At 28.5% G+C, this 16896-nt stretch overlaps 1 protein-coding gene across 1 annotated transcript; it reads right to left on the minus strand.

Moving 5' to 3' along the window:
* Positions 1-4370: 4370 nt before the first annotated feature.
* LOC129962193 (peregrin-like) lies at positions 4371-16282 on the minus strand. Its single transcript, XM_056075935.1, has 3 exons — positions 11147-16282; positions 8066-8161; positions 4371-6318 (listed from the first exon to the last, which is right to left on the minus strand). Exon 1 carries the CDS (start codon positions 16071-16073, stop codon positions 11676-11678), a length of 4398 nt encoding a protein of 1465 aa, XP_055931910.1. The 5' UTR covers positions 16074-16282; the 3' UTR covers positions 4371-6318; positions 8066-8161; positions 11147-11675.
* Between the last annotated feature and the right edge of the window lie 614 nt (positions 16283-16896).

Raw genomic sequence — 16896 nt, forward strand, 5'->3', positions numbered from 1 at the left:
GCTAAAAACCTTAATTCTTAAGGTTCTGTTAAATATCTTAATTTCAAAAACTATTTGATTCTGCTAATCTCATACTGAAGAAATTAACCTGAAGATCTCTATTCTCTACTTTTTCAACTAGTTTGTTCATATACTTTTGCTGTGTGTATAAAAATCATATCTTCAACTATTAAAATTTTTTAATACAGTACACTCCCGATTATCCGCGGAATTGATTGGCGCGGCCGCCGCGGATAACTAAAATCGCGGATAATCCGAAAAAAGCTAAAAACGTGTATAGCAAAAGAGAAATCAGTCATTCCAAGTTTGAAAAATCGTTTTATGTACAATAAAACGTAAAATAAACTGCAGGAAATATTTAACTAACGCTTACTATTTTAGTATATCACTCAAAACTAACCTAAAATGCATTTTTTTAATGAAAACAGAAAAGCGCTTTGTACTTACGAGAGGCATCAAGGATACACAAAAAAATTAATAAATATGTACTGTTTTAATACTGTAATGTATTATGTAATTACAAAAGCATAACTGTAAAACTACACCTTTTTGAAGAAATCAGTCATTTGTGTTTGCTTCTTGCTTTGGAAGCATTTTCTCTTGATCCGAGATTGCATTTCTCGTAGCATAAGTTTCCCGACCAACTCCGCACTGCAAGGGTGAGTAAGAAATCATTTACTCATCAGAGGGGAAGGTTCCGAGAAGCCCTGGGATATTTTTGCCATAAATAAGCACGATGTTAGCAAATTTAACGTTTCGCTCAGTTTTGTGAACATTTTTTATTTTCTTTGCTTGTACAAACTTGTACTTACTTGCTTTATGCTTGTACAAAAAAAAAAAAAAAAAAAAAAAAAAAAAACTTTGTGCAGCAGGAGCGAATAATCCGTTCCGCGGATAACCCGCCCGCGGATAAACGGGAGTCTACTGTACATTTTTAATTAATTATCTGTAGTGTGTTTCCTTTTCTTACTGTGTTTATTATTTTGAGACTGTAATATTTGCTTATCAATTTTTTAACGTTTAGAGTAGGAATTTTTTTGCATGTAATAATTTTTTTAATCTGAAAATTATCTATTCCGACACATTCAAAATCAAACTTTTATTAACATGCATTCCTCTCTGGGATTTCAACCTCAATATTTTTATTAACAGAAAATGATCTGGCTATTGGATAGTATCATCCGAATTTTAAATATTTCCCACATTTTTTAATAAGAGGTCGATCTAAATATTCTTACAAAAATTTATCCCTTTGATTTATGTACATTTCAAACTCAATTTCTACTAAGTTGTAAGCCACATCATTCAAAAGGTTATTAAATTCTATTAAAACAGAAGCAGATTATTTTTATTGAAATCATTTAAATACAGAATCGAAAGAATTGCTTCACAGAAGAATTTTGCTTCTTTGGCCACTCTCTTAAGATCTAAACCCACATGCTTAGCAAATATTTAATTGAGAAATTACTCAAAACTTCACAAATGATAGTATATATAAGTCCATATATTCATGTTTCAAATCTCATGTTTTTATGAAATTTTTATAGTCTTCTATCTTCAGTGACTCTTTTACTAACCCAGTTCATACCAGCATATGAATCTTTGCTTGAAAAATTGAACTTAAAAATGTTACTTAAAATTGTTAAGACCTTCATTATTCTTCTCTACATTGAAAATTTTCAAATAGCCAATCAATACATTTTTCATGTACTGTGACAAAAAAAGACAGTCTCTCTAGCAGAATGTTAAAATTGATTAGATAATTGTGGTTGTGATAAGAAAAATCTTAGTTTCACAAGTAGGGTTAGATTTTTGTCATTTTTGCAACAAAATTTATACGATTTAGATTCTGGTCAACAAAACTTGCCCTTTTTGAATTATCAAAATATAACACCAAATTGTACCTTATTTCAATTGTTCACTCAGCAGCAGTTGCATCCTCTAGACACCTACTTCCACAAAAAATTTTGGGAAATTTTTCACTCTATATATTCATTCTATGTGAATACTATTATGCCTAAATAAATTGTTGACAGCATGCAGATTACAATTACCTATATTTACTAACAATGTTGAAAATTCATTTGCATTTAATCATTCAATACAACAGAAATCTCCAATTTTCTCATAAACCATCTATAAAGTAAAAAAAAAAAAAAAAAATCCTGTGTTATTACTAATAACTAATAAAATATCTTTAGTTATGGAATGACCCATGAAAGTTAGAGTCACATATCTAGTTTCAATCTCACACCTTTCCCATTTCAGAAATAAAAGAAATGTGTATTGTCTGCAAAGATTTGTTGAATGCTTCATGCATGCATGTGAAATTCAATCAAACATTTAAAGAGACACCCTTAATACAATGCTGAATGAAATTCTAAAAGCATTTTGTTTGGCTTAAAGGGTGCTTTTCCCCCAATCTTACTGTCAGCGAACATTTCTGGGAATACATTTGAAATCTCCTTTCAAATATTATCTACACCAATAATAGCTCTCCAAAGGTTATTTCAATTTAACAATGAATGGACAATAATATTACCTCCCACAGATTAATCTGTTCGATTCCTTGGCAATCATAGTAGTAATATTAATTGTTCCCCTTATATTCTTTTTTTTTTTTTCAATCAAACTGCATAGAAAGAAAAATTTGGTGGAGATCACATTCCTGTATCAAGATTGTTTTTCTATCAGTGGAATTTTCAAGGAAAAACCAAATCATAAATTGGTTTCCTCTTCTCTCTGAAAAAACAAATAATAGATGTACAAATAACTGTTTTCAAGAACACAATGAAAAATCAAGTTCTTTTCTCGAGTACAAATACTGCAAAATAAAATTTGAGGAGTTTCCATGAGTTTTCAAGAGTCAAGGAAATTTTGTTACCAATTCAATAAGCTCATATATGGAATTCATACACAAGTATGGGGGATTCTAAAAAACTGCAATAAAAATTCTGCAGACAAAACTTGTAAGTTTGCAAAAGTTCCACTCAATCCATCACTTCAAATGCAAAGTGGAATAAACCCATGGTAATCACTCTTTTTCTTTTTTAAATTACAAATAAAATTCTAACTGTTATAATCATCCAACTAAATCATATTATAGGACTGCTAAGTCATGTTATAAAAATAAGTAAAATTTTACTTTTTTTTTTTTTTTGTTAAAATTTTTAAAAACCTAAGACAATTTTTATAAAACTTTTATTTAACAAAATCGAAAATATAAAACCATCTAGACTTATTTTAAAAAGATGATTTTAAAAAAATCAGAATTTTTTAAATAAATAATGCAATTTGGAGCTACAGCAAGAACTGCAGTTGAGAAATCTGAAAATTTAAAATTGTGGTCAGAATAAGAGAAAACTACCCTTTAACTTTTCAAATCACATGTAAGGACATTTGAAATTAAATGAGTTTGAGGAGCAACCATCCAAAATACATACAGAAAAAAAAAAAAAAAACCTAAGGATTTTTATTTTATTAAATTTTCAAAAGGTGGGCATCTTGCAAAGAATCAATTAAAATTTTTAGGAATCAATATTTAAAATATAACAATGTTTCCCTGTTCATATATTCAGATAATTATATTAATTTCCAAGAAAAGTTAATATGATATGAAAATTTCATATAATTTAAACTTATTTATCATTAATGTAATTAACTTATTATCATTTAATGTATTAAATCTTATGAGCTTTAAACCAAAATATGATTTAGTTTTTTAAACTGATGAAATTATTTTATGATAATGATGTTATGCAAGGTTAAAAAAGAAATCATAATAAAACAAGCTTTAACTTCCTTATAAATAGTTAGAGAGAGAAACTTAACAAAATGTAAACAGAAGCTCAACATTTAGATAAGCAAGTGCAATTATTGCTGTATGTAACTTTTATGGTATGCACGGGCAATAACCAAATGATATTCTATTTCACACCAGACACTGTAAAGCTTATTTGCAGACTTTGATAAGTTTATATTCTGCCTTCATTTGATATGTCATAATTACAAAATTAAATGTGTGCAACTGTGGATAAACTGAAAAGTACAAACAAAGAATGTTTTATGGGGCAGTGAAATAGATTATAACATGGAGGCAAGCAATTTTTACTTATGCAAACAAAATTTCAAATTCTTTTCTGCATTAGATTCACTTTTTTTTTTTTTAATCATTATTCACAAGGAAGCAATAACCATTTGTAAGCAGGGTAGTTTCGAATTATCCAGCATTATAAATAACAATTCGAGACGAAAACTAAAAATTAAAATGTAATAAAACAGTATGTAAATAAAACAGAGTAATGTAACAAGTATAAGTAAACATAATGTATATTCATGTAAATTCATGTAAATAAAACAGAGCACATAAATATGTGAATAAAATTTATTCTACAAATGTCATTTGCTCAAATTTAATATATGCATAGCACACTACAAAAATTTATGAATACAACGGTTACTATTTTTCACCGTACAGACAACATTTTCATACTATGTTTTAATGAAGGCAGTAGACATATGCAATATTTAAAAACAAAGGTTTGGATAATTTTAACAAAAGAATAATTCAATTTTAATTTATGTTCACTTATGAAATTAAACAAATTTTTTTAAAGATATTGCACGATTATCCTAAAACTTAAAAAAACAATAAACCAATATACATTTTATTCATAAAAAAAACTTTTAGATGAAACTCAAATTAAATTTACAAAAGATAAATGCAATTACAATTGAAAAATAGAATTCAAAAAATGAATAATTTATTTTCTAGAAAAAAATTGAAACTTAAAAATTTTGTGCAAAAAATGAAGTAAATTAGTCTGTAATGTAATAATAATTTATATTTTATATTGAAAAAATGGGCAGGGAGCAAAGGCAAATAATAGAGAAATAATAATAATAAGTTTTGCAGCTTTTATATTTGAAAAAAAAAATTATCCATGTTATTTGCAAGAAATATACTTAAAATCTCTATATGGTGTATTTACAAAAATCATATACTTAATTTTTTAAAAAGTAATATGCTGCTTCCAAAGTGCATATACAATTATTCAAGAAATAACAATGCTCATACAAGCAACTGTTTGTGATTATATAAACACAAATGAAAAGATTAATATTTCAGAACTCATCGCCCTCTCACAAATTTTTGAATAAATAACAAGTATACATTATTAGAATTCATTTAATATCTCAGCAGTCAAAATCATATACAATTTTTAAAAGCGAATTATAATATTTATTGCATTTGAAAGTTTATTAAATAGGAATGTCTGTCAACACTTTTGTACAGTATATGGTTAGACTTCTTACAATAACAAAATTTTAGAATCCAATACAAGAAAATTAAGTTACATAGAGATATTGTACACTATTCACAAAAAAAAAATCATTAATTTTTTAAACACCAATGAAAATACTGTTAATGTCACTTATGCTTTCTAAAATAATTGCTTTATATATATATATATATATAAAAATTAAAAATAAAGCTTTTGTTTAAGTAAAAAAATTCTTTTTTGTTATGGCAGCTTTCACATTTAATGAGCATTGCACAATTAATTATATTTGTTATATTAATTTGATTTCTTAATTTAAAGGGTTGGTGCAATTATTTCTTTAAAAAAAATCTATGAGTATTCAATTAAAAATTTAAAAAACAGTTTTAATCAGGTAATAATAACTAATATCAATATGAATTATGCTAAGGCTTTGTGGTGTCTAGGTGAGATAAGAAAAAAAAATTAATAATTTAATAATAAATAATATCAACAACATACATAATTTATCTAGCAACTTACTGATGTTTAGAAGAGTTACGATTATTAAAAATAATACATTAATATAGTATAAAGCTATTTAATCATGATAAAATGGATAAAAAAAATACCAATCAGTCTTTTGATGTAACCTATGGTTTCTATAAAAGATGTGCTTCCATAACCCAAATATTAAAAGCATACAATCGATAAAAGTATGCAAAATATAATTATATTATTGCAACTTTTAAAATTAAATATTATTGTGAAAAAAATTCAAAATACACAAGCTTTAAAATACAAAAAAAAAACTTTTAAGTAAAGTATATGTACCATTTTGCTCTCAAGAACAACATGAATAGATATTTTTTTTTTTTTTAAGCTGCACTTTTAATCACTTTTGTTGTTCTCATTTTACTTCTAAGTTCGCCATACGACTTTTCAACACTGTTGCAGCTGCTTTTGATTGTTCAGTCTTGCATCCACTTCTGCTCTGCAAGTCCATTATTTTCTTGCACACAACATCCAATTCTTTATCAATTTTGCATTTTAATTCCTAAAAAAATTTGAAATAATTGTTTTTGTTTTTTTTCGTAATTCAAAATTCACAATAATCATTTTCAATCAAGAGTTTGGTCAAAATTCCTTCAACTACATAAATCACTGTTTTGTTTATTGATGATTTGATGGATTGATGATTTGATTATTTAAGAAAAATACATTATTAATTAGATATTCTATTATTTCAGCATAATATTTAGAAACTAAAATAATAATATGAACATAAAAATAAAAAATAATAAAATTTTTCATTTAATTAAGAAGTTTAAAAAAAAGCCAAGTATTCAACTAAATAAATTAAGAAGTACGAAATGTTATTAGTATTCATTCCTTAATGTTACTATAGCTGAAAATCACTAACGGATACTATTATGCTGGAATTATTTCAGGGCAAAAATGATCCTAGCTGAAACTTGTATTAAAAGCAATTTCAATTCAAATACAGTTGCTCATAAGATTTTTAAATAGCAACAATTTCCCATGTCTTTTGCAGCAAGGCTAGTTAAAAATTATAATAATGTCCTTAAAAAAAATTCAAAAATGGCATTGATTATCATCAAATCTTTAACAACTCACTTCTAAACCTTTCACTGAATAAACTTCTAGAGAAACATAAAATTCTTTTCACTTAAATTTGAGGTTTTGAAATAGTTTTTTTTATTCTCATAAGAAAAATTGCATAAAATTTGTACAAAAATCTAAATCAAGCAAACATTAATTCTTGTTTCAATTTATTTCTCTCACGCCAATTAATCTTAAGATTTCCATTAATTTAGAGAGATAAATATCTTTTGAAAAAAATACTTCTTTCTCTGGCATGATTTTTTAATGTTGTTTTTTGACAAGTCCAAGAACAACCATCAATCAGCACTTCCAAATTAGTTGCAAATGACACTTTGACATGTTATATATGTGTGTGTGTGTGTGTGTGTAATGATATTTTAACTCTAATTTCAATTTAATTAATTTTCAAGATTTTATCTTAATTTAGCCCATAGTAACTTCATTCTAAAATATTCTCTTATTCCGTGATCCTATTCCACTGTCTCTACTTAATTAATTCAAGAGAAGCCTTGTTAAATTGTTGAATCAGCTAAAATCTAACTTTCCTAAACTACGTGTGAAGAGATAACATACTGCTGATCAAGCAAATTCTTTTTTAAAATCTCCCTGTGTTTCCCCTACCTTGTCCACCCGTGTAATGAAAATCCCTATCGAAATCTCATAATACATTAGCACTGTAAAGAAATATTTTCCCTATCAAAATCATAGGTTATATAAGACCAGGGATAAAATGTCCAAGAGCTTTTTCCTCATTCCTTTCTGTGTCATTCTGTGTGCTCGTCACTTGTACATATGCTTGCTTCTTCAAAATGAAATAAAACGACGTCACGAAATTAAAAGTATCTTCATTGTTTCAAACTGCATCATGCTTCACAACAAATAATATTACATATATATATGTTTGCTTTAACTGAAGGTTCAATGCCTAAAGATTTATTAAATTGGCTATTCCAATATATATATGAAGAAAACTATGAGGGAAAATATAAAGAAATCATTTTTAAAAATATATTTTAGATTATAAAAACAAACCTCTTCGGATTCTTAAGAAAAAAAAAAAAATTACAAAACAGTTTGAGCAATTTGAAACTAATTTTTCCAAAAACCAACTCAAATTTCCTAACATACCAGCATATCCCCCCCCCAAAAAAAAAATTGTCAAGAAATTGAAAACTTACTTTCTGCACTTCCATCAAAGCTTCTGCTTCTTCCTTTATTTCGTCCAATTCTTGCTTCAGTTCTTCAGTGCATGGGAGGATATCCACAAACTTAAGCTGCAGAAATTTTTATGGGCTCAGAATAAATTAAATTACCACAAAAGATAACAGTCAAAATATTTAATTTGTTATTTTTAAAATGCATTTATCAAAAAAAAGAAGTTGATTAGTACATTTCTTCAGAGGAAAAAGCTTATATAAATAATGGGTTAAACCTTTTTTGTTTGTTTACATAGTGTTACATTTAAAAAGTTAATTATTTTTTATCCCTTTATTATTATTCCTTTTCTTTTTATACATGATTTATATTATCTCCATAAACAACTAATAAGCATACAGACAGAGAAAAGATTATAATCTAAAGTCATAATAATGAATCCTGCAAATCTACCTAATGTGAGTAATTTAATGTACTTCAGAAACTGTGTGCTATATTTATATTTGTTCTGTAAAAAAGAAGGAATTAACATTTAATGACAGATAACATTTTTGATTTTCCTCCCTATATTTTAAAATGAACATAAAAGATATGAAATAATTAACACTTCAATATAAAAAAAAAAAAAAAGTGGAGATACTTTTATACCAAAAGATCTCCAATAAGTGATACACATGTTCTTTAAAAAAAAAGAAGTTTGGATTCACCTCAAAAGCATATATATTACAGAACTATGCAGCCAATGATAGTTTTATTTTTGACGTTAATGTCCCTTCTCCTTGTATATAGAAGAAAAAAAAATCTTACACAAAAAAAAAAAAAATATGTTGGAGAAACTGGTCAAATCTCATAAAAAATAACACAATATATATATATATATATATATATATATATTATATATATATATATATATATATATATATATATATATATATATAATGAAACAATTGTACAAAAAATGAAAAATGTTATATTGTTTATGTCCATCTGGAAATGAGAAAAGCTCTAAACCCTGAATGCCACTGATCATTGCTGGAACACCTATGGGAAATTACTGTAGCTTTAAATTATATAGATTGAAATCCCATTTTTAAATCATGGAAACTATTTAGGGAAATCTTATATTTTTGAACCACAATCAAATAAAGAATCCCACTTTGAATTTTCTTCCAAGAGCTTTACAAGAATCCTGATAAGAGGATTGGAAATTTCATATTAAAAAAGAAAATTCTCCTTTGGATAGAATAGCAGTAATATGAAGAATTTACTATAAAAGATATTATATTTCATTAAGACTACTGCATATTACTAAGAGATTTCACAATTAAATACAATTACTTCAATCAAATGGTGAATATTGTATACCCATCATAATAAATATTAAAATTTTGCTAATAATTTTACTTTATTTAATAATATATCATATAAAATTATAATGTAATCTGACATTAAAAAAACTATTTTTTTATCATTTTGGTGCTTAATAAAATTTCATATTTAAGCAAATATTTCTATAACAGAATTTTTACATGCCAATTATCGTAAATTTCAAAAAATTGCACATATATATTATATGACAGGAGAGAAAAAAAAACACTTTACATAGTAATGAGATATTGCAATTTGATTCAAGAAATAAAATGAATGTTATTTTGAAATAAGATCCTCATACACGATTGTTGGTAGATTTGCAGGAAAAGAAATTAAAAGTTTGGTCTAGTATTTTTAAGAACATGAAAAAAACACAAAATTTTATGGGAGAAATTTTTGCAGATAACAAGTTGTCTGGCACTTCCTTCACAGCTACAGTCAATTAATAATTTTTATGAAAAATAAGAATTCCAGCAGAATTATCAATAAAAAATTCATATTTAAATAATGTGTTTAGATCATTTGAAGTCGAACCATATCTTAATAATTTTATTTAAATGTGCATATAGTTTTTTTAATGTTTCAATTAAAATATCACATACAATAATATCAAATCAAATAAGTAATATCATAAGATGAAACTAGCCAAAAATTGCATGATTTTTTGGTTCATGTTGTTGTACTTATACATACTAGCAATTGCCAAGCAAACAGAAAATAAAGTTTTTTGCCAACAATTATCTCAGATGAATAATGGTTTGAAATAATAAAAAGATACATTTTTACCAGTTTCAATAATCTATGAAGGGAAAATTAGAAAATGTTGAAATAAATAACACAATGGAAACAGGTATGAATTCACAATTAAGAATGTAATATATCAATAAGAAAAATAAAACAAAATATTAAAAGGTTTGATTTCTAAAAAATTTAAACTTTTTAGAAATCAAAGTTTGTTTTTAGATCTCTAAAAATTTATAGAATAGATAAATGATGTTTTTATAATTAATATTATTCCTTTTGGTTTTCCCAGAAATTGGTTGTAAACATAGTAATGAGATTATATAAATATAAATACATTTATACATTATATAAATACATAAATGTAATTACACATTTCTGCATTTATATAAATACATTTAAATTCAGAGATAAAACTCAATTAAAAACTCTCCAGTTCATGTATATACATTCCCCCACCTTCTCCAATACATCAGAAGGAAAACTATGAAAAGAAAAAATAATAACTAAGTTTAACTAACTAATGATAACTAAGTTTAAATTTTTTTTTAATGAATTAATTAAAGTTCAGAACAATAAAAAAATTATGAAATCCTACTAGAACTAAAAAAGTTCCATAAAGTTTTTTTAAATATTTTTACATATCATAGTTAATAAATTAAAATTCATATGAAATTCTTTGTACAAACTATAAACAGAAAAAAAATACATATTATTAAATCTATATAAATAAAAAAGCAGTACTAGATAACATTAAAAAAATGTGCTACTTCATTAGCAGAGCCCTAATATTTCATTACTAGGGCCCCAATTTATTCATTAGAGGAAGACAAATTTGAATATCAGACTTATTCCATTAATTCTAACTTTGATCATTAAGATAGAGATTAGAGTTATCTTTAAGAATTTTTAACTTATCACTACTATTTGGTAGGATTTTGTCTGGGGCTCCACTAACAGAAAAAATATAATAAAAAGGTCATTTTACTTACCAAGCACTGAGATTCAGCAAGTCCATGTTTAGAAATAGTCAATGCCAGTGCATCTCCTCACAATGGCATGTTTAGAACTACTGTAAAATGGCAGAAAGAAATGCAAAATCTATTTGCAGATCAAGATGTCCAATATTTAGTCTTTCGTAAAATGGGAACAAGTAGGCTCATATAAAAGAAAACAGCACTTAAGAGTTTTCTTATGAAGTTATAAAATGCAGCTACAAATATCAGTTTACATGATAATGATCTCATATTGCTACAGCAGGTTTGAAAAAGAAAAAAAAATAAATCACTTGTCATTGAAGAAAGTGGCATGTTATGAAGTGGGGAAAAAAAAGCTTTGTTCTCATCTGTACATTAATAACTTTGTTTATATAGTTTCTTCATTTCAAAACTTGGAGTAAAATTTTGGCATAAGGTCTTCTACACAGAATATACAAATTTACATTTTATACAAATTATATTTCAAATAAATAAATTTAAAATATGATATGAAAAGTGTTCTTTACAAGTCAATCTGTCAGTTTTAACTTTCTTCACCAGATTCATTAGATATAATTGTTGACTCACCAGTCACACGGCACCTGTGAAGTATAGCATTTTCAAATGCCTTTTTCACTGCCTTGCGCTCTGCAGCTTTTTTTGATTCAACAAGTCGTGCCTTATCTAACTTAGAATCTACACCTAGTGGTTCCAATTTATTTCGAGGAAGCCATTGCCACGTCCTTTTAGTATCGAAAAATAATACTAAATATACATCTTCTTCATAATTAGACTTTAGTGCCAAAACATCTTCTGGTGGAACAGGAATGGGCACACCATTGTGGAAGTACCCAGAATTGGGCATATTTGGACTTATGATTAATGCTGGATACCAAGGATATCCTCGACATTTTGCCCAAACCAGATCTAAAGGTTGTAGCTCAATGAGATGCTGCTGTTCTTCAGCATTGAATTCCACAGAAGAATTTAGACTCTTGTCCTTCTTCGATCCAGACTGAGATCTTTCTCCATCACTATCTGTATCTGAATCTCCATCAGAACCCGAACTACTAGTACTTTTTGTTGAAATACTACTAGACTCAGTATTATTATCATCTGAATCTGTGCCATGGTCTTGGTTATTAGATCTGTAGACTTTAAAACTATCTGTTTGAGGAACAGAAGGGGTAGAAAACTGAGAAAGACAAACAGAAGTTGTACTGCCTAATGCTGATGTTTTCTTTTTCATTGATTCACCTTCAGTGGTCAGACTAGTAGATCGATTCTTTCTAAGCCCTTTTCTAGAAGTTGAAAGGACATCATTTTCTGACTGAGATCGACTCTGTGCTCTAGCACTTTTGCTTCTGGTTTCTCTTTCCTTCATTTCTGATGATGACTTGTCAGTTTCAGGTTCACTGGCTTCTGAACTGACCTCCTTGAGACTTTCTCTTCTAGTCACCATTGACCGACGTGTCCTCATATTTACAGAAGTTTTAGGGGAGCCCTCACGTTTATGAGATTTTTTCATAGCTGAAGTTTGGCTTTTCTCAGTCTCAGCTTGAGATTTTTCTGTATCAGAATCATGATGCCCGATAGAAATTTGAGGTTTTAAAATTGGAGGTGAACTAGTTTTTAGAGACTTAGGTGAAATAGAAGCTGATGGTGGGCTTTTTTGTATTTTAGAATCTTGAGATGAGACTGATTCAGATGCTGCTGGGGAACCCTTTAAAGGTTTTGATAATGATGGTGGAGGAGGTGACAGATTTTTAAGTTTATTACTTACAGATTTTAGAGGCACTTTCTGACACTTCCTAGGTCTGCCAACACGAGGACTACATTCAACCTGTTCATCAGTGCTATCAGTTCCATGATTTCTTAAGTTTCGACCATAAAAGATAGCTTTTTGTGGAGAAACAGGTGGGAAATCTGATGAGCACTTATCATCATCATCTGTATCAGTAAATATCATATTATGAACTCCTTCTTTTGCAGCTCTTCGTAAAGGTGTTCTAAGAAACTTTTTGTCCTTTTCTATGGTTGTATTATCTTTTTCTTTGATTTTAACTTTGTTATGAGGGGCACTATCATCTTCTTCATTTAAAGAATCCTTACGTTTTGCTCTTGTTCTAAATTTACCACGAAGATCGGATGTCGGTGTTTCAGTTTTTATATTTTCGGATTTTTCCTCCATTTCATGAAGAGATTCTTTAGTTCTTGCTCTATTTCTTGTCAAACTACGAGGAACATCATCAGCTTTTTTGGCTTTTTGAGTAGATTTATCAAGTTTTTTAAATCTTCCTTTTCGTCTACAACTAGTAAATACATTAATTTCATCTTTTGATTTGTCTTGATCCATACGCGATTTTGATTTCTGAAATTCTTTTTCAACTTTAGAATCTTGTACAATTTGAGAATCTTCTTGTTTTACTCTAGATTTACCACCAGTTGAGTGAGAACTTTCGTTTGCATTCAGCAAACTTGTATCATTTGGTTCAGATTTTATTTCAGATGAAAATGTTTGTGAATCTGTTCCAAGACGTTTCCTTTTGCGATGTAAAGAAGCTCTTATAGATATTTTTCTCCTCAAAATATTTGCTTCCATTCGTAGCCGTTTAATTCTTCTTGTACGAGAAACACCTAGTTTCATTTTATGAGCTTCATCTAATTTATGCAAAATTCTTTCCAATTGTCTTTCTGGTGTAGAAGACGGCTTCTCATTTCTATTATCTTCTGCATCACTAGATTTAGAATCTTCTTCAATTTTAGGGCCTTTATCTAAAAACAAACCAGTTTTAAAATCAAAATTTGCAGCAATGAATTTCCTAGCTTCTCGTAATATAAAGCCTCCTTGTTCTCTCATCTTCAAAGCAGCTCTATAAAAGACTGTATCCTTTGAATTGTAAGACAAACAATTTTTTATCATTAAATTAAAATCACTCTCAAAAGCATCAAAACTTTTATATTTGTATGCCTCTACTTTTTTCAACATTGTTGATAAATCCATAGGGTGTTTGATGTACTCTAAATAATCTGGAACTTCATTCAAATCCACAGGTTTAGCAAAAATTTCACCAACATCTCGTTCACGCAACTGCTCAATAACACTCCTCAATTTAACTATCAGAGGCTGTATTTCCATTTCAGTAACTAGCTGATGAGCTCGGGTATACTCTCTTTTAAGTTTTTCTCTTTTACGAATTAATTCAACTAACAACCTTGCTCTTTCCAAATCTTGACGCAATTTTTGCCAATACTGCAACTGCTCTCCTAAAGATGCACATTCTTTGTCAATGTCATGATCACGACGAGAAGACTGAGCTGTCTGCAGCCTTCTTAACAAGGGAACTCCATTTCTTGATTGGCGTTTTAATATCCAATAACTTAATAATCTATCCAAAAAAGATTGTTTTTTAGGCATAGATACCATACTTGATATTTTGGTCAATCTCTCCGGTGGGATTGTTGGAAGCGATATAATAGGTACAGCAGTTCGTTTTTCTGCCAAAATTTTCCTGGCTTTTTTCATCTTTTCTCGAGATTTAGCCTTGGCTTTGGCTTTCTTAAATGTATCAGTTTTACCACTATCCTCATCCTGATTGCTATCCATGTCAGCAGGAGCATGCACATCACAATATGCAGTCTTGCGAACATTGTATGACGTTCCATTTGCATTATTTTCCCTTACAGCCTCCATTCGCATGTAAAGCCCAGCTTGTTGTGCACATGTTACATGGAAGGCAGTATAACAGTTTGCTTTATGACATTGAATACATGCTCCAACACTTCTTTGTTTACAAATGTAACAAGATAGTTTCCATCGTGCTGGTGGTATATTCTCAATGCTATCTAATGGCTCTAAAAAAACTGTATTTGCAAAGCAGACTTCAGGTATCCATAATGCACAAACAACATGAGCCCATCTACCATCATCAGTCTGCTTGAATGCCCCACCCTTATTAGGACATAAAACACAGTCAACTGCTCTTGAAGGAGATTGTAGGCATCTTCTACATAACCACTGTCCTTCAGGAATGTAAGGAACTCCATAGCATTCTTGATGAACAGCCAAGTTGCACATATCACAGAAAAGAATAGCATTAGAATTTTGGCATTCGCCATCGTTGCATATACAACACACTGCATCTTCATCAATGGATGGGCCCAAATCTTTACCAGTTGACTGGCTTTGAAAGTAAGATTCTTTTTCTAAACGATCCATTAAAAGTTCAAAAGTATCTGGAGATACTTCTGATAAATCTTCCTTTCTACGTCTCTCATTCATAATATCAAGCCACACACAATCTTCTTCATCCATATCATATTCAACATCTTCATCTAATTCCTCTAATGATTTTTCAATGAAACGATAATAAGCAGTAGGCATGGGAGGAGCATCAGGAGCATTATAATCTTCAATAATTCTAAAGGAAGCTTCTGGCAACTTGGGAATACTAGTTGGTATCTCTTTTTGCTTTTTAGATGCATCCGAATGCTTGCTTGCTTTTGTGATCTTGGCTTTTGTGTGCTTGACTTCTACTTTCTCTTGCTTGGGTTCGTTTTTTTTCTGGTTTTCAGTTCCATCATGAAGTACAAAATCTATTGGTTCAGCAATGTTTAAATGATGTACCTGTCCATTTAAATCAACCTCCACAACTTTTTGAGGTTCATTATAGCGCAAACTTTCTCTGGGACTAGATGAAATCTGCATTGGAGAAGGTGATCTGCGATTGGATCGTGGATGCCATTTCCCTTTTTTCTTTCGGATTTTGGATGATGGTGAATGTTGGATTGGAGGATTATCATGATCATAATTATACAAATGAAACTGAATACCTGGGAAACTTTTATAAATCTTCCCACAAGATTTCACTGGGCATTCATAAGGAGGCTTGGTGGCTCTCAAATTTTGACAAAATGTTTTAACATCAAAATCGAGAACCATTTTATATTATTTACAATGAGAATTCTGAAAAAGGAGAATTCTCAATAATTTGCAACTACATCACCTGGGCATGATTTGCTAAACAAAAAAAGTAGTTCAATGATATCATGTAAGAAATCAAGTCTGTTGGCTAGAGTATTTTATGAAAAATGTCTTTTCAGCTTTGACTTGTCAACACAAGATATACAGAAGTGTAAAAGTCAATATTTACCAACCTGCACTCCTGTTTTTTCCAATAATTTCATTTCAACTTGGAACAATATATTATTTAAAGATACTTCAGCTTCTTTAATCTAAAATAATAAAAAGAACTTGAATAAGAATTTTATAAATTACAAATTAATATAATAAACATTAAAATTGCATGAAATTCTCAATAAATAAAATTATTATTTTCAATCAGTTTTAAACTTTTTAATAATGCTAAAAAATATAAAATGTATATTATTTCAATTTCATCAGAAACTAACTTTTGTACCGGTAACTCTGCCCAGTTTTCATCAGTTCTGTATGAATGGGGAAAAGAAATATAGTATAATCATTTATACATCATATAATTTTCAATTTCTTATTTTTTGCCACTTAAGATGTTCAAGACTCTTATCACTAAATAATCAATCCTAATTAATTACAACTCTAAAGCTTTCAGATATACAGCTTTTTAATCCCATTATTTACCACAAGTATGTTAAGATTGTTTGAGTTTCCATTTTAGAACATGCAATATAAAATTGTTTGCGAGTAAATGGTGAACCTTTTAGATTGATAACAGGTAAAATCAACATACTATCTTCCAGTTTTAATAAGCATCGTAACAAAAGCC

This window comes from Argiope bruennichi, chromosome 1 (genome assembly GCF_947563725.1).
Source record: "Argiope bruennichi chromosome 1, qqArgBrue1.1, whole genome shotgun sequence".
In the NCBI taxonomy this organism is placed as follows: domain Eukaryota; kingdom Metazoa; phylum Arthropoda; class Arachnida; order Araneae; family Araneidae; genus Argiope; species Argiope bruennichi.

What these genes read in the sequence shown, in the direction of transcription:
- LOC129962193 (XM_056075935.1), bottom strand. Translation starts at nt 16,073, where the DNA reads ATGGTTCTCGATTTTGATGTTAAAACATTTTGTCAAAATTTGAGAGCC.